The following is a 23247-nucleotide window of genomic DNA, read 5'->3' on the forward strand; positions in this document are numbered from 1 at the left end:
GGACAGAGCCTAGTCCATTCGAGTTGTTCCTCCGAATGCACGTTGACTGTGCCGCTTGAGATGGTGAGTGTTATTGCTGGATTAAGGGCAGGGAAGATGGAGAAGCTGCAGCAGAACCCACCTGTCAACCAACTGATCGACCGTCAACCGTTGTACAACTTTACTGCTTACAACTGAGAACACAAAACGCTGCACCTAAATTCGACCACTCGAGTCACAGCCAGATTGACTCGTCACATTTTTCTGCTCTCCGCGTGCTCATGAAACCCCTGATCCTCGAACCATCCAGAATCATCACCGACGCCTCCGCAATCAACTCGGAATGCAACGCGACGATCGAGCGGGAGATTTACCCAGTGACCCAGCAGAAGTACTTGGACCATTTGATAAAGTTCGGTACCTTTCCCCCCCGAAACTCTGTGAAACTACGTAGCTAACTCCGGACTCTGGTCAAGTCACAGGTGTCACCTTAATTATCGCGACCCCCGCGAGTTGGACTAATGCACCACGACAGTTTCGGATGCTGCCAAAGTACCATTCTCGTCCCCGGCTCGACAGCGTCTTTTGACGGTCGTCTTAGCCCGCCGAATTAAGACGGGAACTCGACTGGGATGGTGATTCCGATGCGCGGAGAAGCAGTGGCGGACTGGCAGCGAACGATGCTGGCCTGGACTGACACCGTCTGATCCCCGGGCGCTTAAGCTCTTTCCTGTTTGAGATGGACTTCCAGACCTCCAGCTCTACAAGGACAAAAACGGTCGCTGGCGTTGGGACTTGGGAACGGGTCATGACTCGTGTAGCACAGTGGACACAGGGAAAAAAGCGGCTGCAAGGAGTGCGAGGGTTACATCATTGCCCCTCTACTCTGGTAACTCACCCTACGGATGGTGTATCTACGTCCATGGTGAAGTTGATGCTGTTGGAGGAGGCGGGCTTGGCGAGGCGATCAGTGGCCTCGTATCAGAGGCTGAGCGTGGCCTCTTCCACCACTTGCTCCTGCCCAGCGGGGTTTCACGCCATGGTTCATTCCTGACTCGATTCCCCCGGGTTTCTGGAACCTGTTGTTACCTGTCACGTACCTTCGCGACCGCATCCTGCCCTGCGGTCCCGCACCTGATGGTTGGCATCCCGCGCAGCAGCAGCTGTCGCGAGTGCCTGCGGCGTCGCGTCAAAGTGAGCCCCTCAACTCCTCTCTTCTCACCTCGAGGCTCTCGTCTTCCGGCTGTCGAAAAAATTTCATCGTCCGTACTGACAAAATAGTGTGATCGCACCCACCCAGAATGTGTCCGTTGTCAAACACGCGGGGTCCGCTGCCCGGGCTACCGCAGGGTGCTGAAGTTCTACAATCGGACCCCCAGCACGAGCGACTTCATTGACGCACGAGCATTCGAGAACCCGGATAAAGCGAATCCTTCCTCGTCTGCCTCCCTAGTCCGCGCCCGCTCCCACCCTCGCGCAAGCATACTAATCGACTCACCGCTCGTGCCCAATCTCACCCGCAAAGCGCTCGACCTGCAAGCAAAAGAAGTCTTCGAATACGTGATTATGACAACCTTCCCGTTAACCTTCACCCACTTCGCACCGCGCCTCGACCCAAACTGGCTCGAGTTCATTCGTCATCACCAGCTGGCGCAAACCGAGCCGGTCGAGCGCGCAATCCGCGTGCTGAACCTGTGGTATCTAGGCGTGAAGCACGACGATGCATCCATAATCGACCACAGCCGTTACGCATACGGCGGCGCACTGCGCTCTTTGGCGCGCTTCATCGGAAACCCGAAAACGAGGACGGCTGATGTTACACTAGCGACGGCGATTATGCTCGCCGTGTTTGAGATGCTGGATCCGCTGACGCCGCAATCATGGCTCGTTCATAGTGGGGGGATTGGCGGGTTGATAAAGATACGGGGGGCAAGAGTTCATGCGGACGGGTTTGCGAGGACGATGTTGGTGACCATCCGGTCGTTTTTGCTCGCTGATGCGTTTGTGCGTCGAGAGCCCTCGTTCCTCGGCGGGGATGACTGGCGCGCGGCGAACGAGGAGGCGAGTGCGCTTGAGTTTCGGGCCGGGAAGGGAAGTTGGATCGGGAGGGTTTTGGATTTGGTGTTTAACGAGATTAGCATGGGTCCGGGGCTTTGGGCAGATGCCACGGCTGTCATTGCGGGTAAAAAAGACGCCGACGATGTGTCGAGAGAGGAACTGGTTGAACGGATCAAGAGGAGTCGAGAGATTCAGCGAAACCTACAGCGCCAGCTTGCGTCGGCGTCTGGGGAGGGCGAGATGAGCGAGATGGAAGAGAAGAAGAGCGACCCCGGTGGACGACGAGAGGTCGAGCATGTTCGGGCTGTTGTCGGTCGGTGTCTGCAGGGGTTGAGTGCCGGCATCGCGCTACTTGACCAGCTTCTTGTGTTGCTGGAGGCAGATAAGAGGCGTATTGGGGTTGACGGTCGCATCGAGGAGGTAGGACCTTGGGGCCGCGTTCCGGTACCGAACGCCACCATCGAAGGCCCATTCGCGGGAGATGATCGGCCGTTGGACTGGTTAGATCAAATTTCGATGTCGATGGGGACGCTTGCGATTTCGAACAAGCAAACTGCCACTGGCGATTGACAATAGTTGACGACAACTCGGTGATGATTTCCTGATGGTTGGGGATGCCACAACATCACCACAGAATAACAACACCCACACACCCCACCACCCACAGCTAGTCAGGGGCAACGAGGGCACGATTGTGGTGACATTCATGTCAAAATGATGTGCGGTCTCACTCTTCGGTATCTGCTTGTTTTGTGGCGACTTCTATTTCCGGTGCTGTCAACCTGCCACCTGCACATTCCAGCCGCGTATTCATCCGTGTGCGTTCGTTTCCCTAATCCGGATGCCCAACAACGCATCGGTGCAACAACGCCGACCGCCGATCCATGTTGAATATGGCTGCCTAGACTAGCCATAATGGTTGCATTTTTTTTCTGGCTTGGTCATTGCTTGCGCGGCGGTCCCCAGCCGATATTCTTCATTGGGCACGAATCGCCGGCTAAGCCTCTTGTCGCTGCATTAGTCGAAGCTTGGCGCTCGCCGGCCGAGTTGAACCAACGGACGCTGCTTGTGCCTGTTCCGGCCGCGTCAGTCGCATGGATCGCTCCCGATGCAGACGGCCTGCGGTGTCGCGATCAGAAGGTGGTCTTGGGCGCAGGACTTATATCCTGCTGGCTTATGCTCGTTGTGATGGCCGTCCAGATTTCAGACAAAAGACAACAGAGAAGCTCCCTGCTGTGACAGATTACAGTCCACCGACAAAATGCCGTCTTCTCTAGCGTCTTCTGGGTCCAGTCAGAGCGACAAGTCTAAGACTTCCCAGAACTCGATTTCCGGAAAGTCCGACGAGCTCGGTACGTCTCCTGAGTGGTCTCTTGAAACAGTGGAATAACTCCTAACCGCCTACCTTAGTTCCCGGTGAAGTCTCGACCATGTCGCTCAGCGGTATACAACACCTCGACCGACAAGGCAAGGTGATCAGTATGTTCTCCCCTCCCGCGATATCCTTGACTCTTTGCTGACGGACGGGATAAGGCGACCCAGACCGGTCGAACCCAACTCGTCCCCGACTGGAGCGCCCCCTGGACACCATCCGTGGCTTCGAGGCCGCGATTAATGCACGACGGCCCCAGCGTCTCGCATGAAATTCGGAATGAATTGTTATTATTGATGGTTTTGAATTTGATGAAAAGCTGTGTGGAGCCGTCTTAAACTCCGATTTACCTACATGCTATTTATTGTTCGGTTCCACTAGACCGTCCTTTCCCTCCGCTTCTGCTTTTTGTTTGGCTCGTTATATCGCTCGGTTTTACGGATAGTTTAGTTTAATCTACCTTAGTCCTAGTCTTGGTCTTAGTCCCAGACTCCAGTTCTAACTGTCTTTACATGATGTGGTCCAGAAATAGTCCTCGGAGATTGCTGAGCTGGTCCACTCGGGTATAATTGCCCTGTGGCATGGAGTCGGGACGCGTCAGCGGCGCTTTGTTTTATACATTATATATGTATCTATCGTTGCCTGCGTGAATTTGTGAGAGAGATGCTTAATTAGTCGTCTGAAGACTGTCGTTCGTTACCAATACCAACATGAAGCTCGCGCTCGCTGCTGCCGCCGCGTCCCTTGTCGGCCAGGCTGTGGCCGACGTCGACCCTATTGTTATCAAGGTACCATTATTGAATAGTGTAAACAAGATCTATGCTGATGTAGATTAGGGATCCAAATTCTTCTACTCCAGCAACAACACCCAATTGTATGTCTTCGCATCCCAACAACCAGACCACCACTAACATACCCAGCTATATCCGCGGTGTCGCATACCAACGTATGCCCCAATAAATCTAAATCACCTAGATATACAATACTAACCCTCACAGAGGACTACTCGGCAAACAGCACCTCATCCACCTCCAACACAGACTACAAAGACCCCCTGTCCGACTCAACCGCCTGCAAGCGCGACGTGCCCATCCTGCAGGATCTGAACACCAACACCATCCGCGTGTACGCCATCGACCCGACGGCCGACCACAAGGAGTGCATGTCGCTGTTGGCCGACGCAGGGATCTACGTGATTGCAGATCTCTCGGACCCATCGGAGAGCATCAACCGCAATGATCCGCGCTGGGAGACGGCGCTTTATACCCGGTACACGAACGTCATCGACGAGATGGCTGGGTATTCTAACACGCTAGGGTTCTTTGCGGGCAATGAGGTGTCAAATACGGTTGCGACGACGGACGCAAGTGCGTTTGTTAAGGCTGCCGTGCGTGATATGAAGGCTTATATCAAGAGTAAGAATTACCGCTCTGGTTTGGGTGTGGGCTATGCGACGAACGACGATAAGAGTATCCGTGAAGCGATGGCGGATTACTTTAACTGTGGCGACGAGGAGGATGGGATTGATTTCTGGGGGTATAATATCTATTCCTGGTGTGGGGATAGTAGTTACTCTGCGAGTGGGTATAAGGACCGTACTGAGGAGTTCAAGGACTATTCGGTCCCTGTCTTCTTTGCGGAGTATGGGTGTAACGAAGTTACGCCTAGAAAGTTCACTGAGATTGATGCGTTGTTCGGCGATCAGATGAATGATGTCTGGTCTGGGGGTATTGTCTACATGTACTTCCAGGAGGCAAATGATTATGGTACTCCTTTCCTCTCTACACTTTCCAAGATGGAATATACTAACAAGTTAGGTCTTGTCTCCGTCGTCGACAGCACCAGCGTCTCCAAGCTCGCCGACTACACCTACTACTCCAGCCAAATCAACGCGGTCTCAGCAACCGGCACAAACAAAGCCTCATACACCCCAACCAACACAGCCCTACAGTCCTGTCCCTCCGTGAGTTCCGGAACCTGGCTCGCAACCGCCTCACCACTCCCTCCAACCCCAAACACAGACCTGTGCAGCTGCATGGATGCCGCAAACGCCTGTGTCGTCGACTCCTCCGTCAAGGCCGCCGACTACGCGGACCTCTTCTCCGTCGTCTGCGGGATGACCGAGTGCACTGGTGTCTCTGCCAACGGCACCACGGGCTCCTACGGCGCGTACGGCATGTGCCAGCCCAAGCAGCAGCTCAACTGGGCGTTGAACAAGTATTACAGCGAGCAGGGCGTTGCGTCGGCTTGTGACTTTAGTGGGTCGGCGAGCACGACTTCTACTACTGAGCCTACTGGTACCTGTAGCTCGATGATGAGCCAGGCTGGCACTGCGGGTACGGGCACTGTTACTGCTACTGGGTCTGGCTCTGCCGCGAGTGAGACTGGAAGTTCTGGGGCTGGTCGTCTCCAGGTTGGCGGTGCTGGTGTTGCTGTTGCTCTCCTAGGTGCTCTTCTTTAGGCTCTTCCCCTATCTCTATTATTTTTTATTCGCCGTCGATGTCGATGATAACAATGTTAGATTGACATTTTGACGTTCATTCCTTGTTTATTTCTTTCTTTTGTTCCCTTCCATTCTTATTCGTTCGACTTTTACTCATTGTATACTTATCCACCAGTTCTGTAGGTAGACAGATAGATATATAGGGAGATATAGCTATTTAAGCGCTCTCCTCTTCAAAATCGCCGAGTTCTCATTAAGCGACTCCCAATCGTGAGCATCCAGACAAGCCTGTCGACTCAGCAACACAGCGGCCTGTCCCCGCTCTCGCATCTCAGCTTCGTACTCATCTATTGCATCTTTGGAGTTTTCCCCAGCATAGATCTTCTCAATAGCTTCAACGAGACGCACTGCGTCTAGAATGCCGTGATTGCACGCCTCCCCGCGATCTATACCGGTCAGCCTAGGTCCACACCACACAAGCCCGAAAAGGCAAAGAAGGCAAAAGAAGGAAACACAAGGGGGTTAGACATACACATAGTCATCGCATGCGCCGCATCCCCAGCCAGGGTAACCCGTCCCTCCCTATTGTCCCAGACTTCACATTCCCAATCCGACAGGGTAACCTCCACGACCTCCGTGCCCTCCGGTATACGCTGGACAATATCATACAGGAACGGCACGAACCCTTCAGCCCGCCGCTTCATATTCGCCAGCCTGTCAGCGTTCGAAACCGGAACCTCGTCGGCGGGGGATTTAACACGCCAGGAGATGCCGAGCTGGACTTTGTATCTACCACCCGCATCCTCTGTCGGCGTATCAAGCATAGAAAACCACAAAAACACCCCTGTTTCCGGATGACAGCCCTGGAAGAGCAGGGGATCCATCGCACGCAGCGGCGCAATCTCTTCGGCCGTCAAGGATGCAATCACGCCCGTGAATCGCACGGGGAGACGAGTATTCATGTATGTTGTCGGACAGAGGAACTCCCGGATCGTGGACCGCGCGCCTTCGATGCCGATTATGAGGTTACCGGGGACACTCTCTTCTTTTGCGCCTGCAGTGGGATCGGATTCGGATTTGCGTCTGCTGTAGATAAGGTGTGCCACCTCATTGTCTTCTTTATCTGTATCCGTTGCGATGTGGACGTCTTCAACCTTAACACCCCACTCGACATGTTCCTCAATCCCTAACAACAGCGCCCTGCGCAGTTTCTCACGATTCACCCGCCACCGTTTATTCGGCGGGATGCGCCATTTTACATCGCCCGTGCTGAGGTCGAGGAAGAGGAAATTGCCCGTGTCGTTCTTTGCAACCTCCGGGTCAACTTGGCCATTTTCGATTGCGTTTAGGGTTTCTGCGGGGAGGAGAGTGGGGAGGTATTGTAGGGCCCAGTGGAGGGTTATGGCCCAGCCTTGGGAACGGTTTGCGAGGGATGGGTCGCGCTCGTAGATCCTAAATGGGATGTTTCGCTGGAGGTGGCTGGTTAGTCGGGTTGGATGGAACTGGGATGGAACTGGGGTGGACCTTTTTCAGGGCTTGACCGAGCACAAGGCCTATTATGCCGGCACCGACGATGAGGATGGGATCGTTTGACATTTTGATGCTGCCTCAAGGTGAGGACAAGCTGGGCTTAAAAAGGAGTAAGACGAGGCTGTGCATGGAGGGGCAGAGTACACGGAGACACGACACAGTGCAGGGATCACACTAACAAGATGAACCTAAAAGCTAAAGAGCCAACAGCAATCTTTGCCAATTAATAATACCTACACTACCGACTAATAAAAGATGATAAGCTAACATCTAACTAAAGAATCATAGTGGGTAAACTTTCAACAAAACCAAACCACAGATCGCCACATTCTGGACATCTAGGCTTCTTGCCATCCTTTTCCTGACTCTTCGTATAACGCTCAGTACATTTTCTGTGCCAAGTACCTAAACACTTTGCACAGCTGGAGATCACCGGGTCATCATAGCCATATCTGTGGCGCCGTGACCAGAATATCGGGCCTCGCCCTCTCACCTCAGCCAACGTAGTCTGGGTCTGTTTTGGATTCATCTGGCCATATCCTTGGTGCTCTGGCCCGTCATCCTGCTCCCAGCGTGAATATCGCAGTTCGTCTAGGGGACGTGCGCATAACGAACAGCTCCCTAGGCTTACAGTTCCCTTGACTCTTAGATTGCTTTTCGGAAGCTTCAGGAAGTTCGGACAGAGAGGAACAGTGCATTTTTCAGCCTTGGGATCCGGAGCTGGAGACAAAATATGGGCAAAAGCACCCTGCGGTAAACACGCCTTCTTGCGCCCTGAGTCGTCCAGCCCTGCGGTCCCGGTTGGCGATGACGATGGCGGCTTTACAGCCGGAGCGTCAAAAAACTCGTCCTGGTTCGAAGACGAGGATACGTTTGTCGGCGCTGGAGGATTTGGTGGATTTACCGTGTCTGGCGAAAAGGCATTCTCCCACGGCGGCGGGTTGCACTGGTCAGGGATAGATATTGGCAGACCCTCACGATAGCCTTTTGGCAAGCCGCTGGTTACAACATTTGGCGCACTGTCTATCACAGGGTCCCGTGTAGCTTTTGGCCGTCTATCTGCGAGGACCTTTGGAACATACAGGTCGGATGGCGATCTTCTTCCCTCCAACAAGTCCCTTAAATGACGAACAGCTTCGTGGTTGACGAACGGGTTTGCTTCGGCTGCAGGCGGAGGCTCTATAAAGTCACACGGCGGTAGTTGCGTAAGCCCAAGGCGAGTCGATATACTGTCGCTGAGTATATCGGGCACTGGATCGTGGTCCAGTAAAGACGTGGAAGGGTTGGCTTTGTTTGTTGATACGAACGAGCTGGCTTTTGCTTTATTCGTTGGCCGCTCTTTCTTCTTCTTTCTGGAACCGCCACACCCAGAAGCTACACTCGGCTCTGGCTCTGCCTGACGAGAGGGCATGGAGGCCGAAGAAGTGGGAGGCGAGGACTTTTGCGACTGGGATTCGTGATTGAAGTCAGAACCACTGGAAAGCACGGAGGCTTTCCCCGGTGAGGTACTGCCGCCGTTGGGATGCAATTCGGTCTTGCGAACGGGGTTTCCTTCGGGAATGCGTGGAGCAGTTCTCCATAGGATGTCAATCTGGGGCTGATATGTCCTGTCAGGAACATCGCTGGTGATACCAGGATTCGGTGCGTTGTGCTTCACCAGCCCGTGGACTATGCTGAAATCAGGAGGCTTGACAAGACCGGTTTTTGCATCGTACACTGGGACTGATTTCGCGTCCAGAGGCTGAAGCCGAGTGGATAATCCTAGACTACCGAGCGGCACCGGAACGTAGACCACGGTGCCGTCTAGATACAAATTAGTTTGTGGATATAGTGAGAGTCGGTGAAGTTACCATCACGGCTTCCAAGATCAGCACCAGGAGGGTCGGGCGCAGAGTTGACTGCAGAGGACATTATTGGGGCGTCTTCAGAGGCAGGCTCGCGGTCAACTTTGTTGTTGATTGCTGAATTATTGGGAGGTTCTTCGAGGTATTCGTTGTCAGACCGGAGCCGGCGAATGACTTGCATAAAATCTTCATAATTCAAAGAGTTATAATGAAGGCTGGGTCTCTTTCCATCCTTTGAAGACTTGGTGAGACGCGGAAAGCGTTCAGAGTCTGACTCGGAGTGCACTCTGTTCGCGGGCTCTGCTTGCAGAGTGCTCAACATGGTGGTAAGACGGCAGAGAGAAATACGTGGCTTGAGTATCAAGATAAAATTAACGATCGTGAATATGATTAAAGAGCGTAGTGGAGAAGCGAGTAGCTGAACAATTAAGTATTGGTATGACAGTGAGTGAGTGTCAGAGGACGGGCTGTTGTGTTGATATGTGTTGTATATGGAAATAACTCGACGCGGAAGGAGCGACCGACATCCATGGATTCATGCAGGAGCTTTCCATTCTGAGGAGCGTCGACGGGGCAGTAGCATAGAGTTGTGCTTTGACTTTGTATTTCCGTAGTTGTCGAAAGTGAGGTTATACAGAATTATGCAGGTATTAATAAGACCGCCACTAGCCCGATGTAGTTAGAGCCACGAGTTGAGTCCAGCTGTCGCGTCTCCCTGTCTGTCTTGGATCTTGATTGAATCATCCCCACCATCACCATGAGACTCAAACTATCCTCCCTTAGCATTTCCCTCCTCACTGTAGTATTCTTAATATCCGTCTATGGTACGCTGACTCCCCCCTGAACCAGCAACGCCGCTAACCCGCCCAGCTCTGATGAACGCGCGGCTGAAGCGCGACCCCATAATGTCGGAAGACGAGGTCGGGGAGTGCCTAAACTGCGTGCACTATCTCGCCCGAGTCGATGACAGGATCCAGAAATTCAACAATTCGCGTGAGAATCCGCAGTTATTCCAATACGCGCTGCAGGTGTCCTGTCGCGGCCTGCTGTATCGCACCGGCCACTGCGTGAAGTTCATGCGGGAATTTCGCAAGGATGTCCCTCGTTATATGCACGCCGAGGACCCGTATGAAGCCTGTGTTTCCATTGGATCGTGTCGATGAGAAACATTTTATGTCTTCGACGTGAATGTTTTTTAACCCTTTTGCTGGCAAAGGGCTGTTCTGTTGTCTTGGCGTCCTTCATGATACCACTCGCCTGTTTTGTATGTTTATTCTTCCCTTCTGTATATACTGCATACTGTCCCGGAGTATATATAAATACCTATATAATGGAATCGAAATTGCGCTCAAAATTGTAGACCCTGGCCGAGCAGTGATTAAGGGGAAACAGTACCACTTCAGCTCGAGCCAACCCGATATAATATATGCAGTCTCGGCCGTGGTTACGCACATGTCGGCCGCGGTTGTAGTTCTCGGCCGCGCTATGAAAACAGCTGAGCATGAACCCCAGAAACTGCAGATCTGCCAAGGATGTCGCCAACTTGCCAAGGGACAATTAGAATGAGGGGCTCGGGCAAAAGATAGCGGTGGAGAGGCTCTTGTGCTATTTACAACAACGCGGTTCGTCTCAACTTCAAGGTTACTCCGCCTACTCTGTAGTAACTCCACCCCCATCTAGATCAGATCTCACCACCCAGATTCAACAATTATACAAAACTCAGGATAAGATACAATGAAAGCGAAGCCCATCATGCTCATCACCATCGCCACCCAATCCAGATATGCCCAACTCGGCGCCAAGCACATCCAAATCCCTCCGTCCGGGGTCCCCCGCTGGAGCAAAGGAAGCAATCGCGGGGGAATACCCCTTTTCGCACAGTCAATATCTTGGAATCAAGCCACAGCGGATCAGTGATAACGATGCTTGTACCATAATCCTACTGTCCTCGTCATCACCGCGGCAGGTGAGATTGCCGCGCCAAACGCCAAGGGTATCTAGAACGGCCGGCCCGACTTCAATTGGCTAGGGCTCGCACAGCAGAGTTCGGCCATGCTACTTTGGGCTCTTGGATCCGGAGCGCCGTGCCAGGCTGAGAGGATGTTTGAGCTTGGCGGGCTTGGGGTTTGAAGAAATGGCGGTGGTGATTTGGTGGGATCTGGGAAAGGGATGAGGCATTTCGTTATTGTCCACAGATCGCGGGGACCAGGCTGAATTCCTGTCTCTTCCCTTGAGCCTAATCTTAATTACAACCATTCAGAGCTCGCCAAGGGTCTGTATAGCTGGATTGATGACAGATATCTGGTTCTAATAGGTGCAGCTGGGATAGACCCGCCGTATGGCATTGGCATACGGGGTTGATATTGCGGAGGCGGGGGAGTAAGGCTGTTGATCTTATAAGAGTGGAACCCGTCAGTTAACAGGGTCTCATGTCCTCTTGATTACTTCTGCCAACATCTCGAGCTAAAATGGAAGATAAGAAAGTGGTTTTTGACAGCGTAAGCAGCGGAGAGATCGAAAGAGGATCCAATTCCTACGACCCAGCTGCCACCAAGAAATTGATTCGCAAAATTGATCTTGTCTTGATTCCATGGCTGGCCTTTCTCTACTTGTATGATCTCCTCTCTTAATCATGGTACGTTGACTGATTTTCTAGACTGAGCTTCCTGGATCGAACGAACATCGGAAACGCGCGTCTTGCTGGACTAGAAGATGATCTGGGCATGTCAGGGCTTGACTATAATGTATGCCCACAAAGTAGATGAACAGATGAACCCTTTGTACTGATAGACCAGGTCGCACTCGCTATATTTTTCCCCTTCTACGTCGCCGCCGAGATCCCCTCAAACATCATGATGAAGCGCTCTCGACCGGCCCTCTGGATTCCTACAATCATGCTGGCATGGGGCATTGTATGTTCTCTCATGGGTCTGGTGAATAACTATGCCGGTCTACTAGCTGCTCGAGCGGCGTTGGGTATCGCCGAGGGTGGTCTCTTCCCTGGGGTAACTTTCTAGTATGAATCCATTATCCTGCTAGGCACAGTTACTAATAAGGACAGTATAACTATGTGGTACAGACGCCATGAATGTGGCCTTCGAATGGCGATATTCTTCTCCGCTGCCACAGCAGCCGGTGCATTCGGTGGCCTTCTAGCACGAGGAATCGGCGAGATGGACGGCGTCGGTGGTAAAGGGGGCTGGGCCTGGATATTCATTATCGAGGGTCTCGTTACATTTATCGTCGGTACGTCAGTACACATGTACACTATATAGGGACAATGCTAATACAACCAGCCATCGTCGCCTTCTTCATCATGAACGACTACCCCGATACAGCGAAATTCCTAACAGCGTCCGAGAAAGCCGAAGTCGCGCGTCGACTGGAGGAAGACCGCAGCTCACTCGCAGATGAATACGACATGAAGTATTTCTGGCATGCCGTGAAGGACTGGAAGATCTGGGTCCACATGTTCATTACCGTCGGTATCTACACACCACTCTACTCCTTCTCGCTGTTCCTTCCGACTATCGTCTCGTCGTTGGGATACGAGAATGAGAAGGCCCAGCTCATGACAGTCCCTCCGTACGTAGTCGCCTGCGTTTTCTGTATCGGCGGAGGATTTCTTGCAGATCGTCAGGGCTCCCGTGGGCTGTCGATGATTTTCTTCAACGTCGTTGCGTACGTCCCCCTTCCCAAGTAATATCAACGAAGAATTACTGACTTAGCAGGATAATCGGCTTTATAATGCTAATATCTTCCACAAACAACGGCGTCAAATACGCAGGAACCTTTTTCGCCGCCACCGGAATCTACCCAAACGTCCCGCAAGGCGTCGCCTGGAACGGGAACAATATCGGGGGCTCGTTCAAGCGCAGTGTCGGCATCGCTATGCACGTTGGCTGTGGGAATCTAGGTGGTGTACTTTCTAGCTTCATCTACCGTACCCAGGATAAACCGCATTATCGGGTTGGTCATGGAACCCTGATTGGGTGTTTGACAATGAGTACGGTGCTGTGCACGATTATGACGGTTTATCTGCGGAGGGAGAATGCGAGAAGAGATAGAGCGTATAAACGTCCTGAGGAGTATTCGGAGGCTGAGAGATTGGCTGAGAGGGAGAAGGGGGATTATGCGAGTTTCTTCCGGTATACAATTTGATCTGGGACGGAGGAGGATGGTTGATGTGAATGTGGCGAATATACTCACGACCAAGTAGAATAGTAATATTCGAGTACCTTCTGATACTCACTGCTTGTTATTGTTTAAATAATAAACACTTTCAGTATTCTTTTATGAAAGACACAGTTTCCTGCTCTCGTTCCTCTGCAATGACTCTCTACAAGATGAACCAAACCACAAATTCTGATCACAGTGGAACGTACATTCTGAATAACCCGCAAATTCTGTTGCCGGTCGACTTGCTGCAGGATACTGCGTATGATCCTCTATGAGCTGGTAGGATGTGATCCTTCAACAAATCCCAATTTCTTCGATAATGTTGCCAATCAGCTATGCCTTGTCAACCGGCACTGGAACCAGGCCTTCACGCCATTCTTATACGCGCACAACGGGTTCAATGGCCAGTAAAACCAGATAAATGGTCTTTGGAGTTCCCTTCGCACTCTCTCCACCAGCCCCGACATAGCAAAATACGTGCAGTATCTTGTTTTGACGGATCCGGGCGGCATAGATCACTCAACTAGCTAGGAGCTCTACGAAGAGCTTACCAGGTTATCGCGAGAAAACCTCTACTGGGTCTGGATAGCACTTGACGATGCATGGCTGGACAGTCTTAAACCTTGTGCGGAGCAGACTCTTCTGCTGGTCGACAAAAAATGGTATTGATATACCAAGTCTTGAGTCTGTATTTTGAATGGAACGCTAGTATAAAGGGTATAATATGTTCAGTAACGCTCCAAGCCCACGCTATGCAGTATCACGCTTTAATTAGAGTAAATGTCAGTCAACCCAAGTCCCAGGCATAAGTTCTTCCTCCCTTTCCACCATCTCCCAAAATTTTCCCACCAGCTCGTCAATTGGGTTCGTTACCCAGACGGTCCAGTCCTCGGGCTCAGGGCCATATGTAAGCTTCCAACAACGAAACCAAAAGAAGTCTTCTTCTTTATAATTGTAACCAAGTGACCTATGTCTAAGCGGTCCAACATAGATACGATGCCATAACCCAGATTCATCGAAGGAAGCGCTCTCTTTTGTACCGTATTCCTCCAAGTCAACACCGGCAGATTTCAACTCCGATGCCCAGGTGCGAAGTGCAGGATTGAAGTCGTACCGAGCTCGTCGGATTGCTTTCCAATTCCATATGTAGTAACGAATAAATGCGACGAGCGGGGTTAGCATCAGACCATCGATGACTGTCACTTTACTTGGATCGGCGGATGCAGCGATAGCATCTCGAAGTAATGGCCGCCATTCATGTCCGGCATCCTTTTCCTCCCTCGACAAATCTGATCCCATACATTGGGCCAGTTTGTGGAGAAAAGTAAAACCAAACTGATCTTCCATGTGATATACAGCAAGGTCAATGGACCCCCCCCAAGGCAATTTCTAATGTAACAGGGGTGGTACAAGTGCTGTTGAGAGCCATTGCTCTATTGAAGCGTACATGGAGAGGCAGACTGGCATAGTCCGTGAAGGTGTACTGCTGCATCATGACAAGAACCTCGGGGGGCCCTTGAAAGCCATGGTGCCTATATCGATAGTATTGAGTTCCGAGATCTTCAATTGGATCCACTGAGTCAACCGAAGCGTTAATAAAAAGCCGGTATAATTCAATTGCCAAGGGAATGTCCTCCGCCAAATAATTTGCGCTGGTGTTTAGGTCATTTATAGGGCGACTGCGTGTTTGTGAGCAGCAGAGAAGCATTCGTCAATGGGAAAGACACACTCGTTATGATAATCCACATAGTCTGGATCTGCTCCATTTTCAAGAAGAAACTGGCATGTCTTAAGATGATGGCGATAAGCAGCGATCTGTGTCCATTTAGCGAGAAATCAAACCAAAAATGGTGGTCCTACATGTAATAGACTCCATCCCTCGTCGTTGCAATCGTGCACGGACGCCAGCCCGGTTGAAAAGAGTCTCTGCATTTCTTGAAGATCACCATCCCAGCAGGCATCAAATATCGGTGCATCCCAGGACACAACATTATGTGTTCGGATATTGAAGGTCCAGCCGGAGTAGCATCGCTTTGCCTGTAGAGCCCAGACCTTGTCCATCACAAACAGTGGCGTGCGAAATCGTAATTCCCAGCTGCTATTTCTTTTGACTTGTGATTCTGCATTCTTTGGTTTATGGTGTCGACTGCTGGATTATCATAATTAGTATGAACACAACCAAGGGAATCGATATTACTTACTGCCTGGATATTTGTTTATTCTCAACCGGCTCGTCGTAGGACTCCGTATCACTTTCTCCTCCATGGAGCTTCTGCATACGTATTATCGGACCTAATTCTCGTAGGGTGATACTATATCCGTAAGGCTTTGAACCAGAAATGGCATTCCAGCACGTAAGATGACAGAACAATGCAAATGACTGCCGAACGAAAAGCGACTTTGAACTAACCAAAGGTATGTCGATTGCAGAGATCCTAGTGTGCTCCTGATATTCTCCAAATTCCTTCTCTGGACGACAATATCCTCTTTCTTCATGAACAGTTTAATAGCACTCATCCGACGACCAGTAGCAGACTGCTGATATTTCTGGATGTTCGATATAAGTATTTCCAAATCGGTCTGAAAGGTATTCAATCGTCGTCCTATGGAAGGAATATCGGCCACCTGCAGCATATCCGGCGTAGTTGTCTTTAGTACACCCTGAACAAGTTCAATATCATCAATCAAACCTTGCAACTCGTGGGGTATCGTCTTGATAAAGCTCCGCAACGCCCTGAGCTTTTCGATGCTATTCATAATCTGCTCCAGCAGGGCGATGATGCTGAACGCACCGGCGGCAACGCCGAATGCCTCGGCCATGGTCGTGATTAGCCGTAGCTACCTTTAGCTAGCTAGACTGCTAGGTGGAAGAACATGAGGGAAAGAGAGTGGGGATAGTCAGCGACATTTAAGAATATGAATGAACGCAAGGCTGAAAAACGAGGCTTGGACGCTTGGCGCGTGCAGCGCATAGCCTCGCAAGGCTCTGCTTACTGTTTGACACGTCACAAGCCGCATCTGGATGAGGGGAAGTAGGATCAACGGAGGACCGGTTAAATGGCTTGACCAGGGTTGAGTAGTGCAGAATAGCTGGTTTGATCGAGCTCCAGCGCGGCGTAAAGAGTAGACAGCCATCGAAGGAAGGAGCCAACAAAACAAGAACTGGGCTCGGAGAGCGCGGTATAGCTGCTGAAGAGAACCTCACTAGCTGGGGGTATAATAGCAGTACGAAGAGCTACACACTTTGCATGGACAGAGTCGACGATGACAATCAGGAATCCAGCGATAAAACACCGGAATAATTAAATTTGGGTATAGTCTAACAGCTCCACACATCCAATCCTATACAAAATAAAAGAAAATAAAAGGGATATAACAGAAAGGACAGTATTTTAAAAGTGCGGCGCATTCAAGGCCATCAAGCAAAGCAGTCCGGAAATCAATCCAGCACAAGGCAGCGTCAACACCCAACCAGAAAAGATAAAGGCAATCTGGCGCCAGTTAATCGCGGCAAGATCATAGTTCATCAGCGCAGTGCCCACAGCAGCACCGGTCAAACACTGCGTGGTCGAAACCGGCAATCCCAATCTGGACGCAAGCAGCACCGTAATAGCAGCGCCCAACTCCGTCGAGAATCCACGCGTCGGCGACATCTGCGTAATCTTGTTGCCCAACGCCCTCATGATATGGAATCCGTAGACCCAGAAGCCACCACCTAGCAACAAACCAGCAATCACAAGGAACCAAACAGGAGTACCGGCTTCGGTGTTAACCTTGCCCGTACGGAAAGTGTTGTATGAACCGACCCAAGGCCCCACGGCATTCGCGACATCGTTGGACCCGTGGGCGATGGACATCATAATCGCCGAGACAACCTGGCAGTATGTCCACATGTGTTCGACGCGGTCGTCGTAGCGTTTCGCGCGGGCGTGGACGTCGCGCAGGAGTTCGGAGTCGTGCGTGATGACATCGCGGGTGACGCCCTGCAGGAACCCGAACTTGAGGTATCCCCACCACTTGCGGGGGCTGGCCCAGGAGAGGTCGCGGACGGGGTCGAGGAAGCGTTCCCTGGGGCCGATGATGGATTTCTTAGGCTGGATTTCAGGGCTGGAGGTTACGGAGTCGGGGAGGCGTTCGACGTCTGTGTCATGGGCCTTCTTTTCGTCTTGGTGTGGGAGGGTGGTGTTGTTGTTGTTGTTGTTGTTGTTGTTGTTTTTGGCGCCGGCTTGGACGTTACCGTAGGCGTCTTCGTAGTGGTTTGTTATGGCCCACTCGCCTTGACGAGGACGGTAGAGGGGAGGGTTCTCCATCCAGAGGAGGGGCCCGAGGGGCAGGTGGTAGAAGCGGATCCGGGGGTCCCTCTTGACGAGGCGGCGCCAGAAGTAGGGCTGGAAGAAGACGTATCCGACGACGAGACAGCCGAAGAAGCAGCCGAGGATGATGCCGACAGCCTTGCCGGCACCGAACGATTCGATATCAGGGGCGGTTGGGGCTTCAATGGTGATGAAGAGGGCGAGGATGCCACCAGTGAAAGCAATGTAGACGGGGATCAGACGCATCGCCCACTTGAACGGGTCGCTGCGCTCCAGGACGCTGTACTTGAGGGTGCCGAAGATGATGGCAGCAAAGCCACAGGCAATGCCAGGGGCGATACCCCAGGAGGCGGCGGTTTGAGAGACACTTCCGTCGGTCCACTCCCAGGTGATCTTGGCCTGGGTCGCGAAGCCAACACCGACCAATGCACCGACGATCGACTGGGTCGTGGAAACAGGCCATCCAATGAAGGTTGCAGTGGTCAGCCAGGCAGCAGAGCCAATCTCGGCACAGCCCATAGCAAGCATGAAGACACCAGGGTTCCTGGCATTTTCGAAAATGGTGGGTTCGATGATACCAGACTTGATGGTGTCGGTGACCCGATCACCCAGCGCAACAGCACCGACGAACTCCGTGATGGCGGCCAGGATACCGGCGTGCCACAACTTCAGGGTGCGTGCTGCGACCGAAGTGGCGTACGAGTTGGCGACATCGTTGGCACCGTTGCTAGCAGCACTGAACACAAAGGCAATCGACGTGATCGCCAGGATCCAGTCATACTTGGCCGTGAGGGCTTGTTCGGCGTCCATGACAGCGGTGGCCTAGGTAGGACTTCGGATCAACTGGGGGTATAGAAAATTGAAGAGTGGTCGTGAGAGAAAAGAAGCACAGGTCGGACGCAAAGTGCGTTAAGTATCAAGCCGCGATCAGCCCAGCGGCGCAGGCCATGACCACCAGATGTTGCATGCCAAGTGTCGCCCGACAGGATCCATCTCGAGCGCGCAGAACGTGATGGCTGCAACGGCAGACATTGGCTCGACGGCCGCTGGGAGCAACCACGGGGGACCCGAGTCTGTTTCCGATCTTCCAGAGGAGCGGACTTGGCGCGCAGTGCCTGCAGCGTCCAATCGAACGGCCGCAGCGAGCACGTTCCTGAGCTTGTGGCCAGCAGCTCTCTGCTCGCCCGGGCTGCCATTGGCTGAGGCGCCGCCAAGCGTGGGCACGCCGGACCAAGAGACTTGGCAGCCAATGAGGGCCATCCAATGCGTTCTGGGCTTCTGGGCACCCGATGACATACTTTTACCTCAACTCTCTGCTTTCGGCCTGTTAACTCTTAACTACTTACGTGGGGGGCGCTGCTTCTCCCATCAGTTCTCGCCGAGTCGAAGAGTTTTCTTCCAAGCCTCCATCATATTTACGTCTGCTTTCACGTGGGAGCAGCACCGGTATCAGTGGTCTGCCAGAGCTGACAAGCTGAAGCTCATGCACTCGGAGTCCACCTTCGGTGTCTGTTCTGGAATCCAATCTCTGCGTGGCCGGCGAGTCGCGTGCCTCTCCACGTTGGCACGTATCCAGCCACGCGACAATCTGAGACGCATGCACCTCGCGCGGCTTCCTTGCATATTCTGGTCGGTATTCCCGTGTTTGCCGCACTAACCTGATGATCGCTTCCTGTTAGACGACATTGCCTTCTCAGTGGGCCTGCTCATCATGTGCAAATCATGCATCCAAGACTTGAAACGTTTCTCTGACTCTTCCATGAGTGGTGAGATCTATCATTGCTCATCCCACGGACGGCGTGCCCGAGGGGTTCTTTGGACAATTGGCCGTGTTTGACTAGCATCCTAGTCGTCTGGTCGGTTGCCCGGTCGCTTGTAGTATGACAGAAAAAGTAATATCCCTTAGTAGTGAGACGGTGACCCCCCATTCCATCAGGAATGGATGACTGCAGCTGGACTTCCCTCGAAGCTGCATTGCTTTCTCGAGTCTGGACTGGAAGACTGATCTTGCTGATGCGACTCGGAAACAGGGATCAGAGAACAAACAACCAAGGTCGTCTATAAAACTCTTTTTGCGTCGGCTCCACAGCTCGATCTGAGACTGACTGAGAGTCAGGGACTTCCTTGGCAGAGGCGGTGCAATCAGAAATGATAACCTGCTTGAACTGGTTTCAACTGCTCCAGCACGACGCCACTCGTCGCCACTCGCCAGACGCTCATGGACTTTTTGTGTGAAAGCTAAATATTTGCCGCCAATCGCGTCTCCAGATGAGGTACACGTTTCGCAAGTTGTGTATAGTATCTGTCTACAATCTACTGGAAATCACTGCCCATAGTCACTGCAATTTCGCAATTACCTCGAGCCCACAGTATGTCTATTGCTAAACATCAATCCAGGCTGGCTTGTTTGGGGAAATTTCCCGCGCACCGACTCGACTGCTCGGTAGTACTGCACTGTTGGCCGGCAACCCTATAATCATACGCATTATCACGGCGGTTCACGGTTTGGTTTTCAAAGTATGGTACGGTCTATGCCTAGGCATTTGCAGAGACACAATAAGATCCAGGTACTGTAAAGAGCGAAAGTTGTGGGTAAATTGGGAAGATATTGCATTGACTGTCATGTAAATTTCCTACGAATGTGAATAAGTGAGCTGGCTTCAAATCATAACAGTCTTGAATCATAAATTCAAATAGGGTTCTTTACCAATCAAAAGATTGCGAACAAAAAAGAAACCCTTGTCCGGACTCGAACAAGGTCTCTTTCAGTGACAAGTGGAGATGTCAACCAGCGAAAATGGGCATTGCCATTCGCCCACAGGGGCACATATTCTATACAAAATTTCACACTGCGTCTATCTACTCCCTGGTTACTTCTATGCTTTCCACTATTGTTTGCGACCACCGTGGGTCCTCTCTGATATGAGATTCTCATTCAACCATTATAAACAGGCCTACCCCCCAAGCTGCCGCAGTGTCTTGAAGAGCAGGACCTGCGCATATAATACATGAAGCTCATAGAAGAGCTTGGGCACCATCTTAAAGTCCCTCGTGCGTTGACCGCCAGGATGCAGATTCGAACATTCTATAGCGACGTACGACACTCTCGCCGTGTCATCCGGACCCCGTTCCACGATGAATTCCTGGAACCCGCCCTCCATGAACCGCCACGGGATGCCGTACGAGGCTGGGCGGTCGGCCGCGTTGGCGAGCCCGGTCGGGACTCTCCAGTAGAACACTGTCCCTGCTGTATCGGCGTCGCTGCTACTACTACTGGATATGGCGTCCTTGTTTGACGGGAACTCGGTGACCGGCTTCGGTCCTTGGAGTGGGAGATTCTGGGAGTCTAGAGGAGTTCTGGATGTTGAGCTCCAACTCCCGAGCATAAAGGCGCCGACACCGTTGCTTTTTCCGAATAAGAGACTTCCAGGCGTGAAAGATGGTGGCGTGGATTCGTCCAAGATCGGGGCCTCGAGACCGCGATTCCGTGCATCTAGAAACGCAGCAAAGAGTTTCTGGCTGAGTTGACAAGTGCCCGGTTTGTGACCATCTTCAACACCGTATTTTCGTGCATCACAGTTCTCCAATTGCGATATTGGGATGTCGACTTGTAGCGCGACGAAGGACGGGACCCAGTGCGTTTTGCGGTCTGTACTGGGCCATGTCGACAGTAAAACTGACTTATCAAGTCCCGTTGGAGAGGCCTCAGCGACTCGCTCACCTGTTTCCAGGAGGTTGCGACAGGCGCTTGATTTTGGAAGTTGGTGTATTGCAACGCGAGGGCATGATTTGTTGAGGCGGCGTTCGACGAGGTAGGCTGCTATACTGCCTAGTGCGATTAAAGATAGGGCGCTTGTGAGATAGGGTCTTGTTTGAATCAAGTTCGTCATGTTGAGATTAAATATTTAATATTTGTGGTGGATTATTGGGGCCGTATAGATGCGGCTTAAATAGGAGAGAGGACCCGGTCTGTCCCGAACTCCCGATTGATCATGGGCATCAGTGAGTCATTGTTAAATACTAAATACTGGGTTAGAATATGAAATAATAATGATGATAATATTGTTCTCTAGCAAATATAGTAAGGGTTGTTGAGAATGAGAGGATTGTTGGTTGTATGAAGTTTGATTCATATAGTATATATACATCATTATATAGAATGTACAACCTACCAAGTACTCCCCACACTCTTCAAACTGACCAAGCTGCCCACACACTCTCTCGACGACATCGTCATCGTCCTCATCCTCATCGACACCGCCGTCTCCTCCCTATCCCACTGCCGAACCATCCAATCCTGAAACGCCAAATGCCCCGTCCTCTTCGCCCTGTCAACATCAACCCCAACAAGCGCCCACGCCAAATCCCTCCAAACACCCATAATCGGCTCCTGCAGCCTCGAAATCTCACTATCGCTCGCCTGCCGCCACACAGGGTTCAGCACCTCGGGGAGAAGAACCTTCTCGTCCCACACATCCAGCCCCCGCCCGTGCTCGACATACGCTTCCCGGAGATACATCAACCACCGGGTCCATATCGATCGCGCGCCCGGGATACGACAGTCCCGTATCCCCAGCCCGATCAGAATTTCAACAAGATACATCGGGGACGGAATCAGCACGCTCCCTAAAGAATCAGGGAACCTACCCCCTCGGGACGGTGTAGGTCGGGGACCGACTTCATGCGCATAGATAAGCCGTCCCAGGCTTGTGACTCGACCCAAATGACCGGGTTTTATATCCGGCACGTCAGAGCTTGTAAGCGCCGTCGGAAAGAAGTCCGATTTGCGATAGAGCGCTAGAACAGTTGGGTATGGATTGTTGCTGTTTGAGCTTGTGTGGATGTGCAAATGCAGCTCGGGGAAAGGGTGGATATGGGAGCTGTGTTTATGGGGTGGGAGAGGCAGTCTCCCGCCTCCTGGACCCTTTCGGTGCGCGTCGTGGTCGAATTGGACTTTGTCTTCGAGATATCGTACTGGACAGGGGTAGGTGCCTGGGCATGGGTTGTAGATGGAGTCTGGGGACCAGCGGAGGGCGCGGTAGGCGGCGATGAGGTCATGGTCTTCGACGATGAACTTGTAGTCTGTTGCTGCGAAGAGGATATTGCAGGCGTATGTGCGCAGGAGATGCTCGCCCCAGAGGATGCAGCCGATGCCGGAGGCCGCGAGGGTCTGGGAGATGTGGTGGATTGTGCGGTGCGAGGGGTCTTCGTAGGTTGGGCCTGGCATCTTGGACCTGGGATGGAGCTTGGGTCTGCTCCATGTTCATTGAGGGTGGAGGGGATGATATAGTAGCTGTATTCTTTGCATCTTTGTGAACAAAGGCTGGAGGAGAGTGCCTTTGTTGTCGTCTTGCCAAAGACAAACAACAACGACTTTGTGAAGGGAATAGTGGATAAATGTAGTAAAGATGATAAAGATAGTAAAGACAATTTCATTCAAACTGCTACCAATGCAAGACACTCACTATTACCACCCGGTCATACTATCATCGTCAAATATCATAACGCCCGCTAGCTAAACAGCTGAAA

The 23247-nt window shown here is 52.0% G+C and overlaps 13 protein-coding genes across 13 annotated transcripts; 6 read left to right on the top strand and 7 right to left on the bottom strand.

The window, feature by feature from the left end:
• Positions 1–1116: 1116 nt before the first annotated feature.
• ASPSYDRAFT_62017 (Zn(II)2Cys6 transcription factor domain-containing protein) lies at positions 1117–2607 on the top strand (the record flags this gene model as incomplete). The annotated part of the gene is made up of 2 exons (XM_040850068.1): positions 1117–1173; positions 1261–2607. 2 exons carry the CDS (start codon positions 1117–1119, stop codon positions 2605–2607), a joined length of 1404 nt encoding a protein of 467 aa, XP_040697182.1.
• Positions 2608–2779: 172 nt separating this feature from the next.
• On the top strand, positions 2780–3392 carry ASPSYDRAFT_527856 (uncharacterized protein). Its single transcript, XM_040848554.1, has one exon. The coding sequence runs from the start codon at positions 2953–2955 to the stop codon at positions 3274–3276; it is 324 nt and encodes a 107-aa protein (XP_040697183.1). The 5' UTR covers positions 2780–2952; the 3' UTR covers positions 3277–3392.
• On the top strand, positions 3299–3680 carry ASPSYDRAFT_94586 (DUF2406 domain-containing protein; the record flags this gene model as incomplete). The annotated part of the gene is made up of 3 exons (XM_040852990.1): positions 3299–3389; positions 3448–3516; positions 3571–3680. The coding sequence occupies 3 exons, from the start codon at positions 3299–3301 to the stop codon at positions 3678–3680; spliced, it is 270 nt and encodes an 89-aa protein (XP_040697184.1).
• Positions 3681–4119: 439 nt separating this feature from the next.
• On the top strand, positions 4120–5870 carry ASPSYDRAFT_94587 (glycoside hydrolase family 72 protein; the record flags this gene model as incomplete). Its single annotated transcript, XM_040852991.1, has 5 exons — positions 4120–4197; positions 4246–4283; positions 4330–4355; positions 4408–5175; positions 5227–5870. 5 exons carry the CDS (start codon positions 4120–4122, stop codon positions 5868–5870), a joined length of 1554 nt encoding a protein of 517 aa, XP_040697185.1.
• Positions 5871–6065: 195 nt separating this feature from the next.
• ASPSYDRAFT_162610 (FAD-dependent oxidoreductase) lies at positions 6066–7448 on the bottom strand (the record flags this gene model as incomplete). The annotated part of the gene is made up of 4 exons (XM_040843091.1): positions 6066–6298; positions 6385–6892; positions 6959–7321; positions 7377–7448. The coding sequence occupies 4 exons, from the start codon at positions 7446–7448 to the stop codon at positions 6066–6068; spliced, it is 1176 nt and encodes a 391-aa protein (XP_040697186.1).
• A 208-nt stretch (positions 7449–7656) lies between these two features.
• On the bottom strand, positions 7657–9548 carry ASPSYDRAFT_36323 (uncharacterized protein; the record flags this gene model as incomplete). Its single annotated transcript, XM_040845416.1, has 2 exons — positions 7657–9185; positions 9233–9548. 2 exons carry the CDS (start codon positions 9546–9548, stop codon positions 7657–7659), a joined length of 1845 nt encoding a protein of 614 aa, XP_040697187.1.
• A 435-nt stretch (positions 9549–9983) lies between these two features.
• ASPSYDRAFT_94589 (uncharacterized protein) lies at positions 9984–10389 on the top strand (the record flags this gene model as incomplete). The annotated part of the gene is made up of 2 exons (XM_040852992.1): positions 9984–10050; positions 10097–10389. 2 exons carry the CDS (start codon positions 9984–9986, stop codon positions 10387–10389), a joined length of 360 nt encoding a protein of 119 aa, XP_040697188.1.
• Positions 10390–11652: 1263 nt separating this feature from the next.
• On the top strand, positions 11653–13542 carry ASPSYDRAFT_50887 (uncharacterized protein). The gene is made up of 6 exons (XM_040848172.1): positions 11653–11837; positions 11883–11970; positions 12022–12242; positions 12288–12472; positions 12523–12907; positions 12958–13542. Exons 1-6 carry the CDS (start codon positions 11695–11697, stop codon positions 13385–13387), a joined length of 1452 nt encoding a protein of 483 aa, XP_040697189.1. The 5' UTR covers positions 11653–11694; the 3' UTR covers positions 13388–13542.
• Positions 13543–14188: 646 nt separating this feature from the next.
• On the bottom strand, positions 14189–16225 carry ASPSYDRAFT_94591 (ankyrin repeat domain-containing protein; the record flags this gene model as incomplete). The annotated part of the gene is made up of 6 exons (XM_040852993.1): positions 14189–14794; positions 14853–15084; positions 15135–15220; positions 15266–15554; positions 15607–15717; positions 15816–16225. The coding sequence occupies 6 exons, from the start codon at positions 16223–16225 to the stop codon at positions 14189–14191; spliced, it is 1734 nt and encodes a 577-aa protein (XP_040697190.1).
• Positions 16226–16797: 572 nt separating this feature from the next.
• On the bottom strand, positions 16798–18528 carry ASPSYDRAFT_94592 (inorganic phosphate transporter; the record flags this gene model as incomplete). The annotated part of the gene is made up of 1 exon (XM_040852994.1): positions 16798–18528. One exon carries the CDS (start codon positions 18526–18528, stop codon positions 16798–16800), a length of 1731 nt encoding a protein of 576 aa, XP_040697191.1.
• Positions 18529–18645: 117 nt separating this feature from the next.
• Positions 18646–19014, bottom strand: ASPSYDRAFT_94593 (uncharacterized protein; the record flags this gene model as incomplete). Its single annotated transcript, XM_040852995.1, has 1 exon — positions 18646–19014. The coding sequence occupies one exon, from the start codon at positions 19012–19014 to the stop codon at positions 18646–18648; it is 369 nt and encodes a 122-aa protein (XP_040697192.1).
• A 1379-nt stretch (positions 19015–20393) lies between these two features.
• On the bottom strand, positions 20394–21614 carry ASPSYDRAFT_50901 (uncharacterized protein). Its single transcript, XM_040848173.1, has one exon. The coding sequence runs from the start codon at positions 21606–21608 to the stop codon at positions 20673–20675; it is 936 nt and encodes a 311-aa protein (XP_040697193.1). The 5' UTR covers positions 21609–21614; the 3' UTR covers positions 20394–20672.
• Positions 21615–21886: 272 nt separating this feature from the next.
• Positions 21887–22945, bottom strand: ASPSYDRAFT_94595 (uncharacterized protein; the record flags this gene model as incomplete). The annotated part of the gene is made up of 1 exon (XM_040852996.1): positions 21887–22945. One exon carries the CDS (start codon positions 22943–22945, stop codon positions 21887–21889), a length of 1059 nt encoding a protein of 352 aa, XP_040697194.1.
• Positions 22946–23247: the final 302 nt, after the last annotated feature.

Source organism: Aspergillus sydowii (genome assembly GCF_001890705.1).
Source record: "Aspergillus sydowii CBS 593.65 unplaced genomic scaffold ASPSYscaffold_16, whole genome shotgun sequence".
Taxonomy (NCBI): domain Eukaryota; kingdom Fungi; phylum Ascomycota; class Eurotiomycetes; order Eurotiales; family Aspergillaceae; genus Aspergillus; species Aspergillus sydowii.

Excerpts from the sequence above, each read along its gene's own strand:
- ASPSYDRAFT_50901 (XM_040848173.1), bottom strand. The coding sequence starts at position 21,608 with ATGACGAACTTGATTCAAACAAGACCCTATCTCACAAGCGCCCTATCT.
- ASPSYDRAFT_50887 (XM_040848172.1), top strand. The coding sequence starts at position 11,695 with ATGGAAGATAAGAAAGTGGTTTTTGACAGCGTAAGCAGCGGAGAGATC. Across the intron at positions 11,838-11,882 it reads TGGCTGGCCTTTCTCTACTT|ACTGAGCTTCCTGGATCGAA; the intron begins GTATGATCTCCT and ends CTGATTTTCTAG. Across the intron at positions 12,908-12,957 it reads ATTTTCTTCAACGTCGTTGC|GATAATCGGCTTTATAATGC; the intron begins GTACGTCCCCCT and ends CTGACTTAGCAG.
- ASPSYDRAFT_527856 (XM_040848554.1), top strand. The coding sequence starts at position 2,953 with ATGGTTGCATTTTTTTTCTGGCTTGGTCATTGCTTGCGCGGCGGTCCC.